Raw genomic sequence first — 23,351 nt, forward strand, 5'->3', positions numbered from 1 at the left:
AAATAAATAAAATTTTAAAAAATAATAGGGCTGGCCAAATAGCTCAGCAGATTAAGGGTCGGGGGTTCAATCCCTGGGCCCGGGGCACTCTAAGACAGCAATTGAAACTGGACATGGTGGTGCACACCTGTAATCCCAGCTCTTGGGAGGCTGTAAACAGGAGAATCACTATGAGTCTGATCTAGTAGTGAGACCCTGAACACCCTGTAAACCCTTCCCTAAAATAAAAGTAAATAAAAATTAAAAAGAAAAAAAATGGCCAAAGGATTTGAATAGTCAGTTCAAAGATACGAAACAGTCATAAGCACACTAAAAGATATTCAACATCACCGGTCATTCATTAAGAAAATGCGAATCAAAACCACAATGAGAAGCCACTTTAAGCCCACTGGGATGCTATCATCAAAAAGATAGTGACAAGTGCCAGCAATTGACACTCATAACCTGCTTTAGAAATGTCAAATGGTACAACCATCTGGACACCAGGAAAGTCTGGCAGTTCCTCAAAAAGTTAAAAAGAGATATCATATAACCTAGTGATTCCAGTCCCAGGTATCCAGTCAAGAAAACAACATCTAACTTTTACACAGAGGTTCACAGCAGCATTTTTTTCTTTTTTTAATTACTGGAAATTGTACCCAGAGCCTTTGCACTGAACTACATCCCCAAAACCTGTTTTTAGGTTCTTTTTTTTTTTTTTTTTGGCAGAACCAGGGATTGAACTCGGGACCTTGTGCTTGCCAGGGAAGCACTTAACCTACTGAGCCATCTCCCTGGCCCCTATGAGATAGGTTCTTGCTAAACTACTGAGTAGCCCAGGCTGTGCTAAAATTTGAGATCTTCCTGTCTTAACCTCCCACAGGGCTGGGATTATAGGTGTGTGCCATCAGACCTGGCTTGCACATTATTCTTAACAGCCAAACAGTGGAAACAAACCAAATGTCATTTAGTGCATAAAGCATAAACAAACTGCAGTACAATGAAGTGAAATGGAATGGGATATATTAAATACAATAAAATATTTTTCAATCACAAAGACATTAAGTACTGATACATTCTACAACAGGATGAACCTCAAAACCGTGTTGTTAGGCACAGTGGTGAACACCTGTAATCCTAGCACTCAGAAGGTTGAGGCAGGAGAATCCCTGTGAGTATGAGACCAGCCTGGGCTATATAGTGAGTTCAAGGTCAGCCTGAACTACATGTCAAGACCCTGTGTCGAAAAACCAAAAAAAAAAACAACAAAAACCCATTATGTTAAGAAGTCAGATACCAAAGGTCACATACATGTAGGATTTTTAGAAAATGTCCAGAATAGGCAGAATAATGAACAGAAAATATATTAGTGATTGTCAGGGATGAAAGAAGAGGGAAAACCAATTGCTAGTGAGTTTAAGGTTTCTTTCTGGGTAGATGGAAATGCCCTGGAATGAAATAGTGCTAAGACTTTCAGTTTTATGACTATACTAAGCATCACTAAATCATACCTTTTTAATAGCAAATTTTATATTATGCAAATTATATCTCAATTTTAAAAAAAATAAAAAATTCATGCTGGGTTCCCAAATGAGACATTTCCACTTGTCTGACACCTGGGTGTAGTGGCACAAGTGTCTAATCCCAGGACTCTGGAGGTTGAGACAGGAGGATTGCCCAGATTGCCAGAGTTTGAGGACAGCGTGGCCCACATAGCAAAACCCCGTCTTAAAAACACAAAACTGGACTGGCCAAATAGCTCAACAGATTAAAGAGCCTGCAAGCAGGTACAGGGACCAGCGGTTTGATCCCCGGGCCTGCCATGCCGGCCCCACCCCCAGGGTGTGCTGAGATGGCAATTGAGACTGGGGTGGTGGCGCACCTGTAATCCCAGCACTTGGGAGGCTGTAAACAGGTGGATCACTATGAGTTCGATCTAGTAGTGAGACCCTGAATACCCCATAGACCCTTACCTAAAAATACAAAAACAAAACAAAAAAAACCTATTTGCTCCACTGACATGAGACTGTCTGGGTCTAAGAGCTATGCAAGGCCACTGGGCATTATGAAAGTGGTATTTATAGAAGCAGGGAAGAATGGTGGTTGCCAGGGGCTAAGGGGTTGATGAAGGCAGGAAGTCAGGAAGATGTTGGTCAAAAGTACCAAGTTTCAATTGAGCAGCATAAAGACATTCTGGAGATACAATGTTCAGCACGGGGACCACAGTTAGTAATTCTCTGCTGTGCACTTGAAATTTAACTAAAAGAATAGATCTGAACTGTCGCCAAAAAAACTATGTAAGGTGATAGCTATGTTAATTATCTTGATTATGGTAATCCCTTTGCAGTATATACATACATCAAAGCATCTCACTGTACTCATAAATATATACATGAGTTATATAGTTACTTATTCATAACATCTCAGTAAAGCTGGAAAAAAGTTTTTTAAATATTATTATATTTTTTTGGTACTGGGAATCAATCTCATGACCTCACGCTTGCTAGGCAGGCACTGAGCTAAATTCCCAGCCCTGGAAAAAACTTTACACCAGGTATGATGGTGTAGTCCTGTAATCCCAGCATTTGGGAGGCTGAGGCAGAAGCACTGACGAGTTTGAGGCCAGCCTAAGCCACATAGTGAATTCTGGCTGGTCTGAACTACATGGCCAGACCTTGTCTCAAAAAAAAAAAAAGAATCCTCAGTACTGAGATTGGGCCCAGTTCCCAAAATGGCCTCAAACTTGTGATCCTCTCCCCATAGTCTCCCAAGTAGCTAGGATTATAGGTATATGCCACTCTGTGTAACTGAAATAAATTTTCTTTTAAAAAAACCCATACCTCCTGCCAGGTGTAGTGACACACACCTGTAATACCAGCATTTAGGAGGCTTAGGAAGGAGGACTGCCACAATTTTGAGGCCAACCTGGATAAATAAGTGAGTTCAAGGTCAGTAACTGAGAACTATGCTGAACTCTCCCATCATGAGAATAAATTTGTTAATTCCACTGTGCAGGCCAGGCACCTGTAGGCCTTGAGATTCTGGCAGCCGTCCTACCTCAGCCTCCCAAGTATTGGGATTATAGGCATATGCCACCATACCCATCTTGTTTTATATATTTTGGGGCTATTGAATTTAGGATAATTATAGCTTCTTAGAAAACCAAAACCCTGGGGCTGGAGAGATGGCTCAGTGGTCTAAAGCACCTACTTGAAACAGGCTTGGCAATGCACAGGGACCGCGGTTCAATCCCCCAGCACCACATGCCAGCCAGCCCCGCCCCCTGGTGGGCTGAGCTGGCCACACACACACACACACACACACACACACACACACACAAATAAATGTTTAAAAAAAAAAAAAAAAGAAAACCAAAACCCTTCTCGGTATGCAACAGCCCTGTTTATCTAGTTGGGTTTTTTGGTTTTGTTCCAGAAATTAAACTCAGAACCTTGTGCTTCTCAAGCACACGCTTAATTAAGCCTAAGCTATCTCCTGGGGCCAGCCCTCTTTATCTAAAAAAAAGTTTTCTCTTAAAATAACGGGGACGGGGCCTGGCCTTAGCTCAGTTGTTTAAGTGGCTGCTTCCACAAAGCTGTCAGCCTCAGGTTGCTGTAGTTCGATCCCCACAACACTCCAGCCAGCCAAACCACCCCTGAGGGCATTCCAAGCAAAACAAAACAAAACAAACCAAAAAAAAAACCTTATTAAAATAACGGGGAGGGGAGGAAAAATAAAATAAAAATAACAAAAATATAACTCTCAACTCTTAAGTGCATTCTTTAAAAACTAAAGGATAAAGTAAAACAAAGACAGGCTGGGTATATATAACTCAGTGGTAGAGCACTTTCCTAGTAGGCACAAAGCCCTGGGTTCTATTCCCAGTACACAAAAAATAAAACAGAATAAACAAAAACTCTCATGATTTTCTAAATAAAAAACTAACAATATGCTGGTTGAAGTACTGATGTTCCAAGCTGAGCTTTGAAAGCACCAAGTATACTGCTAGTCAAGGTGACTGGCTGTGTTTCTTCCTAGCACTTAGCTTATTCTCACCCCTCAGAAGAACCAACTAAAAGAGTACCACTGAGGCACCAACCCTTCTTTTAGCCCTCCTGCCCCTCTATTGCAGGCCTGCTAAATGAAATGGAACAGAAGTTCCTAAATAACTATCACTTAGGAAAGCATCAACATGGTCCAAACTGTCATTCAAACTCTGGACCTCACAGCTCAGCTTAGTACACAGGTTTGAGTTGAGCTGCTCCTGAGCCAATGACTCAGTTTCCCTATCCACACATCCCATGATGTCTGCTCCAGCCAAGTGGGAGACCAGACTACTTCCAGTAATTCTCAATTACTGAAAATCTCTTCGGCTAATTATTCTAGGAAAGAGCTTCTCAGCATTTAGATATTATTTCAATGTGAACATATTTGTCCTTAGAGAGCAAGGAACCTAGCTGAATGTATGCAAGTTTCCTGGAGTAGGGGGAACAGGGCAAGTGCCTGCAGGGAAGCTTACCCAGGATCTCGGGGTTCCTGATGACAGAGCCAATCTGCCTGAGCGCCTGCTGTCCAGCCTTTTGTACTTTGACATGAGAGTCAGTCAGCACCTCTGTGAGCTTGGGCACAATGTTGGGTAGACAGGACGACAGCTGCTTGGGAGCACAATATGCCATTGCCCCAAGCAGCTCCACTGATCCTGCAAACAGTAGACACATACAGGCTCTCAGTTACTGAGAACAGGCCAACAAGTCATCTACAATGACTACAAACTGCTCAAGCTGTCCTTGCGAAGACAGCAGGGACTGAAAGGCTCCTGAAGCCTGCTGAGCCTGCAATCCCAGATGAGGGGCAGCTTGTGTGAGAGGAAGGGAAAAAACCATGCTGAGGACCCCCTGGCTTGGTCCTGGTGGTGACACAAAGCCAGTTCACTGAATTTTTCTGGCCTCAGTTTCCTTGTCCACTAATGAAAAAACAGCTGTGAAGGAAGACCAAGAGGAAGATGCCAAATGGAAGGTCCAGACCTTCACCCTTCCCCAACCACAGCAGCTCTGCTTGTATCTGTTTTGTGTATTATATTCCAGATAATATTTTTACAAAGTTTTACTAGATGAAGGCTTTAAAGTCATAGAAAGCTTTCAAGGTCAGGATTTCCTGACTTAGGTTAGAGGCTCTTAGGGAGTCAGAAATATACTGGGCATGCTGTGGCTACCTGGATCTCTGCTAAGGCAGTTTTCAGAGCAGGGAGCTCAGAAGGACAAACAGAAAGGGGTGGCCTTACCAGCTTTGGTCCGCCAGGATTCCTCCTCCAGGGCAGCTAACAAGGAGGGGAGCACCAGCTTCACCCCATGAGCACTCAGGTTACTCATCACAGCCTTGGCACAATCATCTGCAGCCTCAAGGGAGGAGAAAAGATATTCAGGGGCCTCTGCTCAAGCAAGGGTCAAGGACTGACACAAGCCCTAGTGTTCCCCCAGTGACCAATACATACTGGGGACTGTTGTGTCAGACCCAAAGCCAGAGACTACAGGGACAGCTGAGAGCACATCTCATAAAAGTTAAGATTTTAGGGACCTTGAGGGAGTCTGTATCATATCAGTATTGAGTGTTCCAGATGCTCACAGAAGGGCTTCTATCGGGGCCGGGGAGATGGTTCAGTAGGATAAGTGCTTGACTGGCAAACGCAAGGTTCAATCCCCGGTTCCACCAAAAAAAAAAAAAAAAAAGAAGAAGAAGGGCTTCTATCAATGAGGAAAGAATTGACCCCCGAGAGGCCCCCTGGCCAAACCCACACTCAGCAGCCTCCCCAGAGCAGGGCCTGGCTCTCATATAATTCTCCAAGCAGCCTCAGGACTTACCTCACGCACATACTGGTTCCCATCTCCAAAACACAGCAATAGATGGGGCAGCACATGAACCACATAGGGCTCGAAGAGCTTTCCCAGCATGGTGCACAGCATCTCAAAAGCAAAGAGGGCTCCTGTGGGGAGAAGCCAGGACAGCTGGAAGAACATCCTCTGGGGGCTGCTAGGGAGAACTGAAGGGGCAGGCCACCTCCTCTACCTACAGAAACACCTGGTGCAGTTGGGAAACTAAACTACAATAGCCTCTGTCTCAGCACCTACAGCAGAAATGTGATGGAGCAGAACAGGAAGGGCAAGAAGGGAGCTATCCATTATTGCCTGGGACTTAAAACTTGAAGTGCAAAACCTGTCTCAGCTAAGACTGCTGCTGAGCTAGAAATCACAAGTCCAGGCCAAACCAGCAAGGCTGGGGCTGCAATGGGTCTCACACACATATACGTACGTGTGCACACACGTGAGCGCGTGCACACACATACACACACATCAGCTAGTAAGAAAATGCCAGATTTCCTCTGGTCACATGGGTCATGACTTCCTGTACCGACAGCACCAAGCTTAGAGACACTCACCCTCTCGCCGACGGAAGTTCTTCTTATCCTGGATGGCATCCGTCAGTGCTGCCATCATTTCCTGCTGTTTTAGAGAAAGGATGCCCAGGCCCTTCACAAGGCCTGCCAGCCCATATGCAGCCCCTTTGCGTTCCGCATACTTGTCTGATTCCAGAAGCTGCTGCATGAGCCGCTGGATCATCCCTCCAGCATCCTCTTTGATGGCTGGCACAAGAGGTGGTAAGCAGCTGGCCACAGACTCTTGGACCTAAGGGAGGCCACCTCGTCAGTGCAGCAAGCTCAACAACAGCAGGTTCCTAGTGACTGGAAGCTCTGTACAGCACCTACACTAGAACGCACAAGGCCCTTCTCAGCCACAATGGTGGGTGTCACAGGGCATCCAAATGGCAGCCTTTCATCTACCATGATACACATGCTCTATCAGGGTACATGCTGGAATCTATTTGTCACAAAAGCATCAGTCATAAAACCATAAATGCTGTCTCTGGTCTACACAGAGAACTGCAGCACAAGTATATGGGGAAATCCCAAAGGCTAGGCCTACCCAGAAACAGAAATCTCCAGAGAAAAGCATGCTATTGCACCTCCATAAAGCAGCTTGTACTTGTTTTCCAAATCTGTCAAAGTCACAGAGAAATTGGACCAATTATAGAACCAGGACCAATTAGGTGCTACAAAAAGACATTTAATCCTGCCTTTCAGCCACAGTTCATGAAGCCCAACTTAAGAACAGCAAAGTGATATGCTGCCCAATGCCCAGATGGGCCTTTTTGGCCAGATTAGATTTTCTGACATTTTATTTGACTACAATTTTGGAAGTCTATTTTCTACTGATGTAAGTTTTATAAAGATGCTTTGGGTGGTCCAACATGCACATCACAGAAATTATAATAAACTTGTGTTTTCAACAGAGAAGAAATCCTTTGCACTGTGACCCTGGACCACATTAAAAGGCACTTGCAATAGGTAACAAACACACAGAGAAGGCCAGGAGAAGGCTTGATATAGGAGGAGGCCATCTTTTTCTATTTTTTTTTTAAACCTTTATATCATCAGAGCAAGATTTATATTAAGAATGACAACAACAAAAAACTAGCAAATAAGTAGAAAAAAAGAAATATCTAGGAGCTCTGTTAGAACAAAGTAACTTTCTCTTTGGAGGCGCAGTCCACTATAGCCAGGCTATTTCAGGAAATATGACAACTATGATGGATGAACCCATTCAGCCCCAGCACCCCATGGCCCTTCCTCAGTGGGACCCATTCCCCAGCTAGGAGGCCCCGGCCAGACAGCAGGTACCTGCTGGGAGGGAGTGGAAAGGGCAGCAATGAGCTTGGCAACGATGGGTTTCACTTTGGGGTCACTCTTGTCCAGGTGCTTGGCCAATGAGCCCATTAGGACCACCACGCTCTGCCGAACGGCATCGTAGCTGGCATCGTTGGGTGCATCCTTCAGAAACTCCTCAAACACTGGCAGCAGTGAGTTGACATTCTCCTGGAAAGGCCAATCCCCCAAAACCACAGGTCAACCCTATGGGCTACATCAGGATGACATTCTCTAACACGAGGACTGACCCTAGGCCTGACACTAGGACAGAGATTCTGATAAGCCAGTCAACCAGGCTGGACTAAAGTAGATTTGTATGAATTTAATACCATCTCTGGGGTATTTTTGGCTCAAAAGAGATATAAACATAATTTCCCATCAGCAGCTAGTGCCTTGTAAGATTGCTGACACTCAGGGTCTCTACATCCAATGCTTAGCCCCATCTCCTCAGCTGGCTGAGAACCTCTTACCTTCCCATGGGCATTGAGTGTTGCTAGGGCTGCATCTAACATGCACTTCCGGACATCTGGATTTCGGTCATTGAGGGCATCAGGGACAAAAAACTGAAAGAGTGGCTTCACCTGAGAGCTGTCCAGATACTGGGAAAGCTTGTTCAGGGCCAAGGCCAGGCCACACCTGGGAAAGAAGTGGGAGTGTACGGGCGGGTAAGAGCTAGCCAAGAGCTTCCTATGCTGATGGAATTGGTGCCAGCATATGAAGAAAGGAGCCAGGGAGCAGCAAACATCATTTCAGGGGCACACACGGCCTATAGCCCACTGCCCAGAGTCAATGGCCCCGTGTTTGCTAAATATTTTGGAGCAACCCACCTCTCAAATGGAGACCAGACATCTACACTGAGTTTACCTGCTAGGGTATGTCCTTGGGCAGAGGACCTGCTGTATCTGATATAAGTACAATGCCCACCCTCTACCTTCACACCAGGTTGTGAGAGAAAAGGTAAAAGAGTTTGATGTGAAGGCCTTTGGAACATATTCTAAAAGAGCAAAGTGACATCATTCTTTTCAGAAAGTCGCTAGAGCAAATAATCTATATCCTATCTCTATTCTGGAATGAGAAAGAAATGAACTAAGAAAAGCCCATATACCACTTTACAATGACATAAGCCACACAGAGGTGCAGAATACAGGGTCAGCCATTCAGAAAATAGTATTATCAGGTGTTTCCAAAGCCTATTCTGTGCCAGGCCTGGTGGCACACACCTGTATTCCCAGCAGTCGAGAGGCTGAGGCAGGGAAGCTCATCATGAGGTCAAGGCCAGCCTGAACTGTTTAGTGAGACTTTGCCTCAACAAACAATAAAAAAACATAAAGCCAGGGCGCACAAGAAAGCTCAGGGGACTAAGCACATGCTTAGGCAAGTGCAGGAACCAGGGTTCAATCCCCATGCCAGCTCCATCCCTGGGCGTGCTAAGCCAGCCAATGAGACCAAGTGTGGTGGTACATGCCTATAATCCCAGCACTGGGGAGGCTGAAAACAAAGAGGATCACTACAAGTCCAAGCTGTGTATTGAGACCCTATACCAAACACATTAAAAAAAAAAAAAAAAAAAAGAAAGAAAGAAAGAAAGAAAGAAAGAAAGAAAGAAAAAAGAACAGGGATTAAAGTGCCTGCAAGCAGGCACAGGGGCCAGGGGTTCAATCCCCGGGCCTGCTGTGCTGGCCCTGCCCCCCAGGGCACGCTGAGACAGGGATTGAGACTGGGTATGGAGGCACACACCTGTAATCCCAGCTCTTGGGAGGCTGTAAACAGTCAGATCACGACAAATCTGATCTAGTAGTGAGACCCTAAACACTCTCCAGACCCTTCCCTAAAATACAAAAATACAAAAATAAAAAAAATAGAAAGTCTACTCTACGGGAGGTATCCTCCAATGTCACACCTGCTCCCAGACATCTGCCTGTCCCGCTTCAGCTGCTACTCTGGGGAGGTAGCAGGTAGAAAAAGAACATTCGCTGCTCACTTTACACACTAATTTTTGTAGGGATTTTGTTTTTGAGACAAGGTTTCACTATGCAGTTCAGGCTGGCCTTGAGCTTGTGTTGTAGCTAGGCTGGTCTCGAACTCATAACAATCCTCTTGCCCCAACCTCCCAAGTGCTGTGATTACAAGCATGCACCACCATGCAGGCTTTAGACACGCTGATAAGGTAGTTCTAACAACCTTCCAGGTAGGTTCTTCTACTGTGCCTTCAAACAGAAGAGGAAACGAAAGTCTGGAGAATAAAAGCTCTATGCCAAGGGCACAGAACTGGCACCAGAGGAGCCAGCACTCGCACTCAGGTCTCTCTGACTCTCAGGGCCATCTGACTCTTACCTTCCACCTATACACTATCACCTGCTGGCTCCTCGAGGCACCTACCCCAGCCAACCTGCTGTTTCTCTGAAAGCTCAAAGAGAAACCGGACCATAGCAGGGTCATACCTGGCTTCCCACTGATCTGGAGGAGACTCTGAAATGACTCGTCCCAAAGCATCCAGCACTGGGGGTGGCCGCTGCAACAGACAAGTGGGTAAATCCCCTGCTATGTTAACCCTACCCAGCTAGGCAGACCAAAGGCCCAAGTACCAGACGCAGCTAGCCTGAACCACCAGAAGCGCTGAGACTTATATGTAGTAGTTGGAGGCTGAGCAGAGTCCAACCAACCTCTTGCCACCAGCCCCCAGCAGTTGTCCCAGTGACTCACATACAACTTCTCCTGGTAGATCTCCATGAGCCTGCCCATGACCTCTGCTGCATGTCGGTGATACTGTGCCACAGCCTGGGAGAGGGCTTCAGCCCCAGCCTGCCTCACTGCTGCCTCATGATAGATCACATCATCAATCAGCAAGGAGCAGAGATCTGGCTGCAGATCGAGGCCCATGGTCACCCAAAGCCTATGGCAAATGGAAGCCAGGGCTGGTCAGACAAGGAACCCCAGTACCAGCTCCATCAATCCCAACCCATTCTCCTCTCACTGAAAGCTGAGCACACTGGCTCCGTTACTTCTGAGGGAGACAGGACAGGGCAGGAGAAAGCACCTTCACACTGGATCCCACCTCTCAGCCAGCTTGCGGATCTCCTCCTCCTTGTCAAACTTGACTACCCAGAGCCTCCGCAGCAGGTTCAGGCCATTCTTCTCATCAGTATCAGGGGCTGGCAATACCATATGAAGCTCCATCAATCCCTAGGAGGGAGAGAGATTGGACACAATGAGACTCAACCTCTAAGAGCAGTCTCCAACCTACCTTTGTATCATCCTCTGGGCTATCATGTCCAAGATATAACCACGTTTGATGCATATGGTTAAAGTTAAGTCAATTAAAAAGATAGTAAATTATACACATTTCAAGTGGCTGCATCAGAAAGTAGATAGAAAATATTTCCATGAGTATAGAAAGTTCCACTGGACAGTGACAGTATATGTGTTAAGAAGCACAGAAACTGAAAGGGTAAATAAGGACCAAAATGGATGACAAGAAGCAGGGAGAAGAGGGCAAGGGAAAAACTGGCAAGTAGGAAGAAAATGTTCAAGTAGGAATGGTAGAAAGGGAAGGAGACTGGGAAGGGAAGGAAAGGAAAAAGGGAAAAAGAGAATAGAAGGAAGAAATGTTAACAAAGCTTTAGTAAACAGGAAGGGAAGGGCTTAAGGGAGGGGAGGGGAACGGGAAAAAAGAATCAAGATATACCATGTACAGGTACAAATGCCTTGTAAAGAATGTGATCATTATATACACTAATTTGTGTCAATAAATTAATTTAAAAACAAAAGAAGTGCTAGAAAACAGCTCCATTACCTACCTGCACAGAGTCTCCTCAAATTAACTTCTGGGGGCTAGAGGTGTAGCCCAATGGTATAGTGCATGCTTAGCACGTACAAAATACTGAGATCAATCCCTAATGCCAAAAAAAAGTATTTTTGTGTGTGCAATGATGGTGTAAGGTGTAATTCTTCAATGTAAAAATTAATAACTCTAAGTAAACAAGATAAAAGCTCAGAAAAAGGGGCCAAGGATAAAGCTCAGCATCCAGTGCCTGCCTTGCAAACATAAGGTCCTAACTTGATTCCTGGTATAAAAAGAAAAAAATCTCAGAAGAAGTATGTTCCCTTTGCTGGAGGAATTTCTTCTTCTTTTTTTCCTTTTTGTACTGGGAATCAAACTCAGGACCTTGGGCTTGCCAGGCAGGTGCTTTGCTGGATGAATTTCTAAGAAAAAGTTAGCACAGTGCCATCATTTTTTACATTGACAAATACCACACAAAACTATCATCTATCATCAGCAAGAAGACATGGATCAGCATTTGGGAACCACTGTCTTCTCATTCCAAGGCAACTGTTAAGTTACGGTTCAGAAGTCACCAAAAGCAGTGTAGCCAGGGACAATGGTGTATGTCTGTAACCTCAGTAGGAGAACTAAAAGTTCAAAGCCAGCCCAGGCAACTTAGTGATCAATGAGAACTTGTCTCAAAAAATAAAAACAGCTTGAAATGTGACTCACTGCAAAGGGCCTGGGTTCAATCCCCCGTACCACAAAAGAAGGGTGTGTATGTGTGTGTGTGTCTGTGTGAGAGAGAGAGAGAGGCAGCCAGTCAAGTGCAGGTAGTATGTTGAATAAATGCACTAATACTGTGAGTTAGTCTGTGTATAACACTACAAAGATCCCATTCCAGTTTAAAAATTAGGCAAAATCTTCCAAGAATAAAATAGACGATGACAGATCACAATTACTTTATTTTCCAGTTGTTAAAAGGACTTCAACTCAACCTGTGACCTATTCTCTTTCATCTAGGACCTGCCATCAAGGTGACAGATATTTACAATCCCTATCACACAGCTCAGACACCCCCAGAGTGGCAGGGATGCCACAGAGGCCTCAGAAAGGGTGGGAACGTACCCGGAGCGCAGTCTCACGCACGATGGTACAAGCAGACTGCAGAGCACAGAGCAGCACATCCACTTCCTCCTGCTCTGCAAAGGCACAGCCGTCCTCACCACTGCTGCTGGCACACAGGGCAGTCAGGGCGTCTGAGGCCAGAACCTGAGGAGGACATAAATACACCAGAACACACTGGCTCAGTTCAGCCAATCATTTACTTCAGTGGGAGCAGATGAAAGGGTGAGGGGCCTAGAGAAGGCACTCAACTAAAAATACCCACCCCACAGCCCTACTAGGGCTAAGACCCTCACCACAGGCCAGGCCAGTGAAACCCCTCCTTAGCTGAAGTCAGATTGGCTTTCAAATGCAGTCTTTTTACGCTAGTCCAAAAGCAAGGACTGAAAGACAATGCTAGTAGGACCTGACCACTCATGCCAGGACCTGAGGTCAGGGTTATAACATCACCCAACTGGAAAGCAGATCACCTGCAGGCGCCTTGAGCCTGTTCCAATCACCCAAGTCAGAAGACGCAGCATAGCCACCCGAGGTAGCAACTCCGGGCCATTCTGGGAGAGAGGGAGAGTAGATGAGCCAGGGAGAGGCTGTGGGAAAGTCTGTAATCACACTTAATGGCCAAGCAAATGGTATCCTCTCACCCACAGGGGATGGCTCTGGGACACACAACTGATTCCACTATAGAAACTTGGTCCCAACTACACATCATCCTCAGCACTTAAATACAAATACATTCTAAAACTTGCTTGAAATTCAGACTATGAAATATAGGTGGATCATAAATGAAAAAAGCTCAACTTAACAAGAAAAAAAAAGCAAACTATCTGGGAGAAGGGGTGGTTAAAGCCTGTACTCCCAACACACAGAAGGATTTTAAAAAAAAAAAAAAAAAAAGGAAGGCTTAGGCAGGAGGATTGCTCAGAGTTCAAGGTTAACCTGGGCTACATAGTGAATTCAAATCAGCCTGAACTACATAGCAAGCCCCTATCTCAAAAAAACAAAGGATAAAAATAAAAAAAGGAAAATAAAATGAATCATTTACTATTGGCAATATTCGTGCTACCTGAGGCTGTTAGGCAGAAAAGAAAACTAACTTTTAGTGAGAAGGTAGCTCAGAACATGCCACATACTCTAGCAAGTCCATATCGAAGACAAATTCTTATAAAAATATCCACATGGAGTACATAAGGGACACAGACATACAAGAGCTGGTCAAAATGGGGAAATGTTAGTAAAATCTTAAAACAACATCAATAGTAAGGAGACAGAACATGGTTTATAAGAAAGAAAAAAAAAAAAAAAAAGAGCTTAAGTATGATTAGAATAAGGCCGGCCAGATAGTTCAGTGGATTAAAAGGCCTGCTGAGGCAGATGCAGGAGCCAGGGTTCAATCCCTGGCCTACTGTGCCAGCCCCACCCACAGGGCAAACAGACACAATTGAGACTGGGCATGGTCACTCATGCCCAGCGCTTGGGAGGCTGAAAAACTAGATCACTGCAAGTCCTATCTGTGTAGTGAGACCCCACAGATCCTATACTAAATACATAAAAAATAAAATAAAAAAGACTATCTTAATATAAAAAAAAGAACATGGTACATGCACAATTTTAATCTCATGTAGCCAGTATAATCAATAAAATGGGTCCATGCAGACACGGATGGAAACCCAGAGCAGGCAGTCCTACAAGAGCAGCCTGGCCCATTTTTCTGCACTACAAAGCCCACCACACTATATGTATGGCTGCTGTAGGAATAAACACACTCTTTACTTCACTAGTAGAAGTGTTGATGGGTCAGGAGTGTCACAAGAGCCCGCCTCCCCAGTGACCTTAAAAACAAGGGGAGAACAGATCGTACCCACCTCATCCACACGCCCAGGTGGGGTGCTGGGGGAGGCCCTCAGCTGGGCATGGACAGTCAGGATCTGAAGAATCTGAGCCATCCGCTCCTCTTCCTCCTCACTGTGGTGGGGCATCTCAGTCAGCACCATCTTCAGTAATGGGAAGACCAAGGAGAAGGCTGGTGCTGACAAGGGCGCAGCATCTGCAAAAGCAAACAATAGGTCTGGTCCTGCGGGTAGCCTGGGCCTGGGCCACTGCTGCTTGTGTAGCTCAGCCAGGTGGCCAGGGGCAAAGCTGGAGGCCCTTTGGATGCCTGGAAGCATACAGCAGGGCAACAGGAATGATGGCAGGAAGTCCAGTGCAAAAGCCAACCCTGCTTCTACCTCAAACACTGCCCAGCTCCAGAATGTGAGACTCAACAGAGATGCTAAGCAAGATCACTGTAACTCACAAATAGGAGGCCTGGACTCAGAAATCCTCTGACCTTTCATTTTTCTTTTCTTTTTTTTTTTTCTTGGCAGAACCCGGGATTGAACTCAGACCCTTGTACTTGCCAGGCAAGCGCTTATTCTACTGAGCCATCTCCTTGGCCCCAACCCTTCATTTTTCAGATGAGGATACCAACACTAGGGAAGGAAGATTTACCCAAGACCACAGACTCAGGAAGCTCAGGTGACACTAGCTCCTACCTTCCCCACACCAGCTCACACGACCCCTGGCCCATGGAGTAATGCCATCCCATACCTGGCTCACTCTTGCCCACCCTGCTGGTGATGGTGTGGGTGTGCAGCAGTGTCACCGCCCTCTTTACAGCCACTGACAAGTCTTCCTGGCACCAGGACTTATCCAGAGCACACTCTGGCTTCAGTAGGCGCAAAGTCACATGGCTCACCAAAGTTCCTGTGAAGAAGAAATGAAACCCAGCTGGAGCAACCCACACAAAGACAGAGTCTGTCCCAGGCAACAAAAAGGGACCCAAAGAAGAGATGCCTCGGTCCTCTGAATTAATAATCTCTTTTGCTTCACCAAAATGTTGTCCACCTAATTTCTCCCTTGATCTTCATGACAACACCATGGAGAAAGTAGGTAGACAGAAGCTGTCACCAGGGCCAGGGAGATGGCTCAGTGGAATAAATGCTTCCCTGGCAAGCGCAAGGGCCTGAGTTCAATTCCCAGTTCCGCAAAAAAAAAAAAAAAAAAAGAAGCTGTTCCCTAGATGTTTAAGAAATTACAAATATATTCCAAGAAGTAAGTTACCAGGGGTTATTAAGACAAGAGCAGCATTCTAGCCACATGGCACCTCCACCTTCTATGCAAAAAGCCCAATCAGGTAATGCCTCTGGCAGGTTCCATAGGCACTGAAACTGTCATTGTAAAAACATTTGAAGGTTCCACCTTCAAGGAACATACTCTTTAGGCTAAGAAGGAAGTCAGTAAACAGCCCATAAAAATAAGGCTACCATAATTCCTAGCCATCCTACACCATCTTTATTCAGAGAGAACAGCTAGACACTACTGACACACAGCTGCTCAGCTCTGGACTGCACTGACTGGCTTTGACTAAAGCATCCTAGCTGCCCCAAACTTGATGTCACAGCTTCAAAACCACTACAGAAAGATGGGACACTGGCTAGCATCTAAAACCTGGCTTTAGGGGCCAGGGAGATGGCTCAGTGGAATAAGCACTTCCCTAGCAAGCGCAAGGGCCTGAGTTCAATCCCTGGTTCCGCAAAAAATAAAAATAAATAAATAAATAAATAAATAAAACCTGGCTTTGACTAAAGGCAAACAAAGCACAAATGAAGAGAAGCGGATATATTATGCCACTCCCAAGAGTAGCTTGAGGTTTCAGTTTGTTTTCCTATGAAAAGAGAATTCAGCAGTGTGAGTCACCTCATGCTTTTCCAAGGGTACCTGGGGCATCCCTGCTACCTCCCGGACTGCCCCAGGCAATCCCCACATTAAACAAATAAGGACTAACCTAAAGCCTTGAGCCTCGGGGGCATGACACAGGCAGCCAAAGACAGGAAGGGGTTCTTGATCCTGGGAGCAGCCAGGGGAGATTTCAGCAAGGGCAAGAAAGAGTCAACCAAAACAGGGATATACTGGGTTAGGCCAGATGGGTTCTTGGCCAGGATGGTGTCCAGGAGTCCCAGCGCCGCCTCGAGCTCCCCATCCAGCTGCAAGCAGAGCCACCAGAGGCCAGATTAGCAGGGCTCCATTCTGGGAATTGAGAAGTCGGCATGGCTGCACAGCATCCTCCAGCATGGGGAATGTGGTGATGGCACCATTTACCTCCTGCAGTCGCCTCCGAATCTGTGCCTCCTTGTCCAGCTGGGCCTGCAGCATCTCTTTCTGCTTGCTGGTCAGCTGTACCTCCTCTTTTATGCCTTTCTTCTTCTTTATCTCCTGAAGTATCAAGGTTAGCAAACCAATTCCATCTCCAGGGAACAGAGCAGCCTCCCAACCAGAGCAAGGTGAGCTTGCTTTCGCAGAAAGCACCAGGCCAACTCCAAATCTGTGACATGGGTCCCAAGCCCCACCATGTGGCATCCTTCATCCCCTACAAAGTCCATAGCCATTCGAGGTTTATAGAATGGAGATAGCAATAAAGATTTTTTTAAAATAAAGATTTTTTTTTCCTTTTCCTTTTAATTTTTTTACTTTACTAGTTCTCTGCTGAAAAAAGTAAGACTCTTATATGTTAGAGACATAAAAGGGCCCACATTGTACTCCAGAGTATTATGGTAACCACATAGTTTCAGTCAAAACTTCAGCCTCCTCTCCTATCCAGACTCTCTCTAGAGTTCTCCCACAGTGTGAGCTCAAGCCCCAAAAAAGCCTACTCAGGTGGCTAGAGATAAAAAAGCAAAGATATCATTTGCTCTTTCAGAACTATTCAATGAGCACCTACACTATGCCAGGCACTATTTGAGATACTTAAGATACCTGGAGGGAAAGATGAAGTCTCTGCCCTCATTGAGCTCACAATCTAGCAGGACAAGGAGAGAAGAAACAAGTAAACAAATACATAAAGAAGATGACTGTGAAGCAAGAGAACCGTCATAAAGCAGGGTATACTGTGGATAGGTGAATGAGGGTTCACCTCTCTGAGAAGGGCCCACATAGGCTATGTGAGAGACAAGAAGAACCCGCCCCAAAAAGACCAAGGGAAAGTGCAGGCTGAGACAGGCGAGAGTCCTGTGCACTCTTATTCCCATTAGAGCCAGCTCTGTTCAAAGCTGAATATGTCATTTGACCCAGGATTCCCCAGAGATCCTGCTGTACCAAGTCCTACACCTGCTTTCAGGAGCTAAGAAGCTGTGGGGAGGGGGACCCAGGATTGGGGAGCAGTCCTGAGGGACAGACAGTTGTTTTTGTTTTTGCTTTTTTTTTTTACTTTGGTGGGTAAAGGCTGCAGAAGAGACCCAAGAGACAGTATGCCATGAGCCTCAGGATTAGTCCCAAAGGAATAAGCTACAAACAGCAGACCAACTGCCTAAGGCCACCAAGCCCAGTGTCCACTCTGAGAAGTCTCCAAGTGCTCACCTCCTTCAGCTCCAGCTCAATGATCTGCTCTTTGAAGGAGTAAGCTTTGTTCTCTCGCTTCATGTTGGCCTTTTTTATGCTGTCCTGCTGGGCACTGAAACATACAGAAGGTGATTAGCTAGCTTGAAAAAACTACCAGGGCTCTCAGCCCCCTACCAGCCATGAAATCCCACCTAGTTTTTAAGTACTCTGCACAAGGCCAGTGCCAGATACTTGACACACTCTGTTATCCTTAGCCTAACTGCCAAGTCTGAAACATAGCAGACATTCATTCACTCAATGTACGGACAGGCTACTTCATTTGTTTTTCACAACACTAAAAGGAGGTGTTGTCCCCATCACATAAGAAGACTAGGGCTTGGGGAAGAAAGGCAACTGAGCCCACAAGTGTAGACTCACCTCTGGATGATGGATTTGTCATATAGTTCTCCGGCAGGGGTCTGCATAATAGCAAACTCCTCCCGTGTCACCAGGCGCAGAGCAGGGTTCTGTACAGAGGTGGTGATGGTGCTGATAAGTTGTGGGAGGACCCGGTCCGGGGACAGGATAGAAAGGGAGCCCATGGCATTCATAGAAGACTGCCAGACAAACACAAATACAGTCAGGCTGGGCCAATACTGGCACTGAAGAGCAGTTCTGCTGTGCCCAAATGCCCGGAACAATTGGCGTCTCTTCCTGTCATAGCTTTTTCTGAGCAGAGCCCACCAGTGTGGACAGCTGTAGTTTGTGCTTTTCTTACTCAGCAGTTACTCCTTAGTCTGAGAATACCACCAGAATTTGAAGGGACACAATCTCCACAGCCCAGGTGGAGCTGCCCCCATCCTTCCAGAGATAAGTATACAACCCAGATCAGAAGGAGGTACATGCTCAGCGATGAGCACAGGACCCAAGCCAGGCCAGCCGTGGCAATGTGACCCTGTGCTGTAGTATTATCAAAAACTGCATGCTTTGTTCCCTGGAGCTGCTAAAGAACAAGATATGAGCCTGGGACTCTTAACAGCTCTCTTACCACCCAAAAGGGAAAGACTGAGAATGGAGCCCACAGCTTAGCCAGCAGAGCGATTAGAGACACATTGGATGTAATATTCCAAGTTACCAGCCCAAACCAATCATGTCCTTGTATTCTGGAGGCAAATGAGGCAGGAAGCTCCCTTTTGTGCTAAACTCGGTTTGCATTGTCTGTCCCTTACAACCAAGTGTCCAAGCCTACATTTCAGCACTCATCCCATTGCTTTTTAGCCCTCTGTTCATGCACCCTGGGAAAAGGATCTCTGCCCTCTGTCCCCTGAAGCCAGCACCTGCTCCTATGTCCATTACCTGGTTCAGGGGACTCTGGGTGGTAATCCTGGGAATGATCTGATCCAGATGCCTGGTGATGAAGGCTTCAGGATCAATCTTCATCCTGGCAAGAAGCGCTGGCCAGAGTCCCGACTGCACTGCCACTGGAGGGAAGGGGCTCTTTGACACTATCTGCCCAGCCTGCTCTCACCCTGTCCAACAGAGTCCCCACCTCTCCCACACCCACCACAACCACAGACCTAAAGACGGGTGGTGGGAGATGATAAGCATCTCCTGGGCCAACTGTTCCACGTTAGTGACATCACCGTCCAGCCCTGGCACACCAGAAATAACGCACAGAGCCTCCTGCAGAACCCGTGGAGGCACATAGGCCTTGCCTGTCTCAGCCACCTCTCCAGTGTCAGTCACCAGAGTCTCTAAGGGTAGCACCTGCAAAGAGACAACATGTGAGTCCTGCCACTCAGAGCCCTGTGCAGGCATGACACTAGGAAGTAATACTCCAGACACTATGCCTCTTCCTCCTATTGTTCTCTAGGGTACCTGCTGGAGTGGAGACTGATGCTCAGCTTCCTACACTGGGACCCACAGGCTCTGAGGCTTGCCTGGAAGGACAGAGCACCTGCAACTAGAGCTTACAGGTCTATGGGGAAGAAAAGGAAATGGAAATTGGTTCAGGAGAGCCAGCAAAGGCCCAAGGGCTCCTAGCTGCCTTAGGGAGGGAGACGGTGAGGTGCAGCACACAGAGAACTAAAACAGGAGTCCAGCCTTTAGGATCTACTCCCAGATCTTCCACCTTCTGGCTAGAGATCTGGGGAGACTGTGTCAGTTCCTAGAACCTTGAACAATTTCTACATTAAGTATTATAAGCTCTATCTGCCTGAAAGGTACTATGAAAAACCACAAGGGAAAATGAGTAGACAATGCTTTTAAAATACTTGAACTGGGCATGATGGTGCCTACCTATAATCCCAGCACTCAAAGAGGCTGAGGCAAGAGAGTCCCCATGAGGTCAAGGCCAGCCTGGGCTACAGGGTGAGTTTTTTGAGACAGAGTCTCAAAGTATATTTTGTTTGTTTTTTGTCTTTTTGAGACAGGTTTCCACTATGTAGCTTAAGCTGGCCTTGAATTCACTGTATGTAGCCCAGGCTGGCCTCAAACATGTAGCAATCCTCTTGCCTCAGTCTCTCAGATGCTGGGACTACAGACGTGTGCCACCATGCCCTGTTCAAAAGTTTTTTATTTTTCAAAAAATAAAAATGGTTAAGTGTTTAAAATCAAGGGAGCGGGCTATGGAGATGACTCAGCAAGCACAAGCACCTGCCTGGCAAGCACAAGGTCCTGAGTTTAATCCCCAGTACCTAAATCAGTCAATTAATCAATCAAATCAATCAAGAAACATTCAGAGAAAAAAGGTTGAGCTACAGATTGAAAAAGATGGGAAGGTGCCAGGTGTGGGGCCACATGTCTGTAAGCCCAGCACTTGGGAGGCTGAGGCAGGAGGATGGCTGCAAGTTTGAGGTCAGCCTGGGCTACAAAGTGCATTCAAGGCCAGTCTGAACTGCATACTGTGACCCTGCCTCAAAAAGACACACACACACACACACACACACATACACACACACACACACACACAAAGGATGGGCAGGTAAAGAAAAGTCTGAAAGGGTAAAGTAATTATATAAAAGAAAATGCTATCAAAGCTCAAGGGAAGGGCCAGGGAGATGGCTCAGTAGAATAAGCGCTTCCCTGGCAAGCACAAGGGTCTGAGTTCAATCCCTGGTTCCGCAAAAAATAAAAAAAAAAAAAAAAAAGAGCTCAAGGGAAATGAAGATGATTCTGGAATCATTGTCTGGGTGAGAGAAGCAACCCAGAAAAACTCCTGGGTCACAAGCAGGTCAGCTAAGTGGGTCCTAGAGCCCCAGTTACAAAGCCCAGAACCCCTCACCTTGTGGGAACTGAGGACAGTCTTCAGCTCCTCCAGGAGTCCACAGGCCAGCTTAAAGCCCCCAAGAGAGGACAGCAGCTTCCGAACCGTCTGCTGAGCCTGTCTCCGCACATGCCAGGTACGGCTCAAGAGCACAGCCACCAGGACCCGGTGGTACTGCCTGCAAGCACAGGACAGATGGCTCTCAGGCAAGCCAGGGGGCACGGCTTTCTATATGCAACCCTTCACACACCCCACCTCTCAGGCTTCTCTCACAGTCTGCCTTGTTTGGCCCAAGGGACAAAGTAAGCAAGCTTGACGTACTGAACTTTGTTGCCAGTGAGTCTATGCGAGTGGTCCAGGAAAAGCCTCTCTGTCAAATGCAACACAGTACACAGGGCTAGGAGAGGGAAGAAACAGTGAAAATATTTTTTAAAACAAGTACTTCTAAATCAATCAGTCAATCAAGTACATCTACATGCATGTGCACACATAAACACACATTCATAAACAAATGAAAAAGTAACACTGAAGGGACTAGGAAGATAGCTCAGTAGAATAAGTGCTTGCCTGGCAAGCGTAAGGCCTTGAGTTTGACCCCTGGTACCACCAAAAAAAAAAAAAGTAATACTGCAATGTAAATTTAATTATGACTTAGAGGCCAAGGAGATGGCTCAGTGGAATAAGCGGTTGCCTGGCAAGCGCAAGGGCCTGAGTTCAATCCCCAGTTGCACACAAAAAAAAAAAAAATTATGACTGGATATAAAGTTACAGCTCATTTTTATTTCCTTCCTTTTTGCTTACTATGGACAAAGTTATTTTGAAATAAGGGAAAATATAGGGCTTTTTTGGTACTGGGAATCAAATTCAGGACTTTGTGTTTGCTAGGCAGGTGCTTATGCCGTGAGATATCTTCTAGCCCTGAAAACATATTTTTTTAGTAACTAAAATTACTACAGAGGCTCATTATACACAGGAAATAGACTGATTCCAAGACTAGAAGGCATAGTGTGTATAGAAGATATATTACCATTTCTACAAAAAGTAAAAAACTAAATTATATATTATATAATTTCATTATATACATATCGAAATTTGTTACCTATGGCCAGACATAATTATACTGGATATATATTCTAAGCAAAAACTGACAAAAACTTATAGCCAGAAAGTGACTAACAGTTGTAGCTCACTAATAGGATGTTGTGATTGTGAGTCAAAGATTTTTCAAATCACTAATTAGCAGCAGATTCCTCTAAGGCAACCTAGAATTTTACACATACATTTAGAGAACAACTGTTCCTTTTCTGCCAAGAGAGAAACCAGTAGTTTCTATGTCTCCCGGTGGGAGAGTAGAGCCTGACACACTCCACCAGCACTTCTCAGCTCTTCTTAGCATAAGAAAACCTGACATAGCACCAATTACCCAATCAGCTATAATTACAGCTAACACTGCCAGCAAGTGTCAGTGCTGTCTCTACAATTCTTCCAGAGGCCCCCGCTTTCCCAGTCTGACACTCCCCATGGGAATGAACTCTTTCCAATGATAACCAAGCTGTTGGCTAGACTGCTCTGGTCTGGGCTTTTGAGTTCCAATTGGCCAAACAGATGATCAGGGAAGTGTCCTTTCTGAAGACCTCCCAAGAGACCTGGATCCAAGTAACTCACCATCTTCTGAGGCCATGAGCAGGAATTTCTCAGAAGTGAAAATCTGCTTCTTCTCATCCACAACAAGCTGCCAGAAACTGCTTAGTTTGGCCTCTGTAAGAAACCAAAAGTCACCACAACTCAGCACACCAGTCCCCAGAGCTAGGCAGCTCTATCCTGAAGCTGATACAGTGGGCTCTGTGAAGAACCCTGACAGGGTAACTCAGGATTACTAGGACCACTGCCCTCCTTTTTGAAGAACTAATCTTCAGTTTTGGGGTATCACTTCTTGTATAAAAACTTCCAGTGGTTCCCTGCTGCCCAGAGGGAGCAAGCCACTTCTCTGGGATTTCCACCTATCCAGGCACCAAGGCAGAATATCTGAGGTGCCTTCACTGTAGCTTCCCTGACTGGGGCTGTCTGGATTCACACATGGGCCTTCTCTCATGAAAATGAGATCCTTG

At 45.9% G+C, this 23,351-nt stretch overlaps 1 protein-coding gene across 2 annotated transcripts in view; it reads right to left on the reverse strand.

Moving 5' to 3' along the window:
• Gcn1 (GCN1, eIF2 alpha kinase activator homolog) overlaps positions 1-23,351 on the reverse strand; it is a 75,088-nt gene that overhangs the window by 25,724 nt on the left and 26,013 nt on the right. The window contains exons 16-37 of one of the 2 annotated variants that reach the window (XM_004636246.1): positions 22,909-23,001; positions 21,565-21,640; positions 21,262-21,421; positions 19,556-19,745; positions 19,335-19,459; positions 18,417-18,595; positions 18,018-18,111; positions 16,764-16,877; positions 16,450-16,648; positions 15,213-15,368; positions 14,489-14,670; positions 13,097-13,177; positions 12,630-12,773; positions 10,794-10,921; positions 10,442-10,631; positions 10,180-10,250; positions 8,209-8,374; positions 7,712-7,906; positions 6,413-6,659; positions 5,838-5,959; positions 5,261-5,375; positions 4,499-4,678 (exon numbers count right to left, since the gene is read on the reverse strand). In XM_004636246.1, the coding sequence (XP_004636303.1) occupies positions 4,499-4,678; positions 5,261-5,375; positions 5,838-5,959; positions 6,413-6,659; positions 7,712-7,906; positions 8,209-8,374; positions 10,180-10,250; positions 10,442-10,631; positions 10,794-10,921; positions 12,630-12,773; positions 13,097-13,177; positions 14,489-14,670; positions 15,213-15,368; positions 16,450-16,648; positions 16,764-16,877; positions 18,018-18,111; positions 18,417-18,595; positions 19,335-19,459; positions 19,556-19,745; positions 21,262-21,421; positions 21,565-21,640; positions 22,909-23,001 (3,207 nt within the window). The remainder of the gene's footprint in view (positions 1-4,498; positions 4,679-5,260; positions 5,376-5,837; positions 5,960-6,412; positions 6,660-7,711; positions 7,907-8,208; positions 8,375-10,179; positions 10,251-10,441; positions 10,632-10,793; positions 10,922-12,629; positions 12,774-13,096; positions 13,178-14,488; positions 14,671-15,212; positions 15,369-16,449; positions 16,649-16,763; positions 16,878-18,017; positions 18,112-18,416; positions 18,596-19,334; positions 19,460-19,555; positions 19,746-21,261; positions 21,422-21,564; positions 21,641-22,908; positions 23,002-23,351) is intronic. The other variant, XM_023720903.1, reaches the window with a different exon arrangement.

Source organism: Octodon degus, unplaced genomic scaffold (genome assembly GCF_000260255.1).
Source record: "Octodon degus isolate 3935 unplaced genomic scaffold, OctDeg1.0 scaffold00079, whole genome shotgun sequence".
Lineage (NCBI taxonomy): Eukaryota > Metazoa > Chordata > Mammalia > Rodentia > Octodontidae > Octodon > Octodon degus.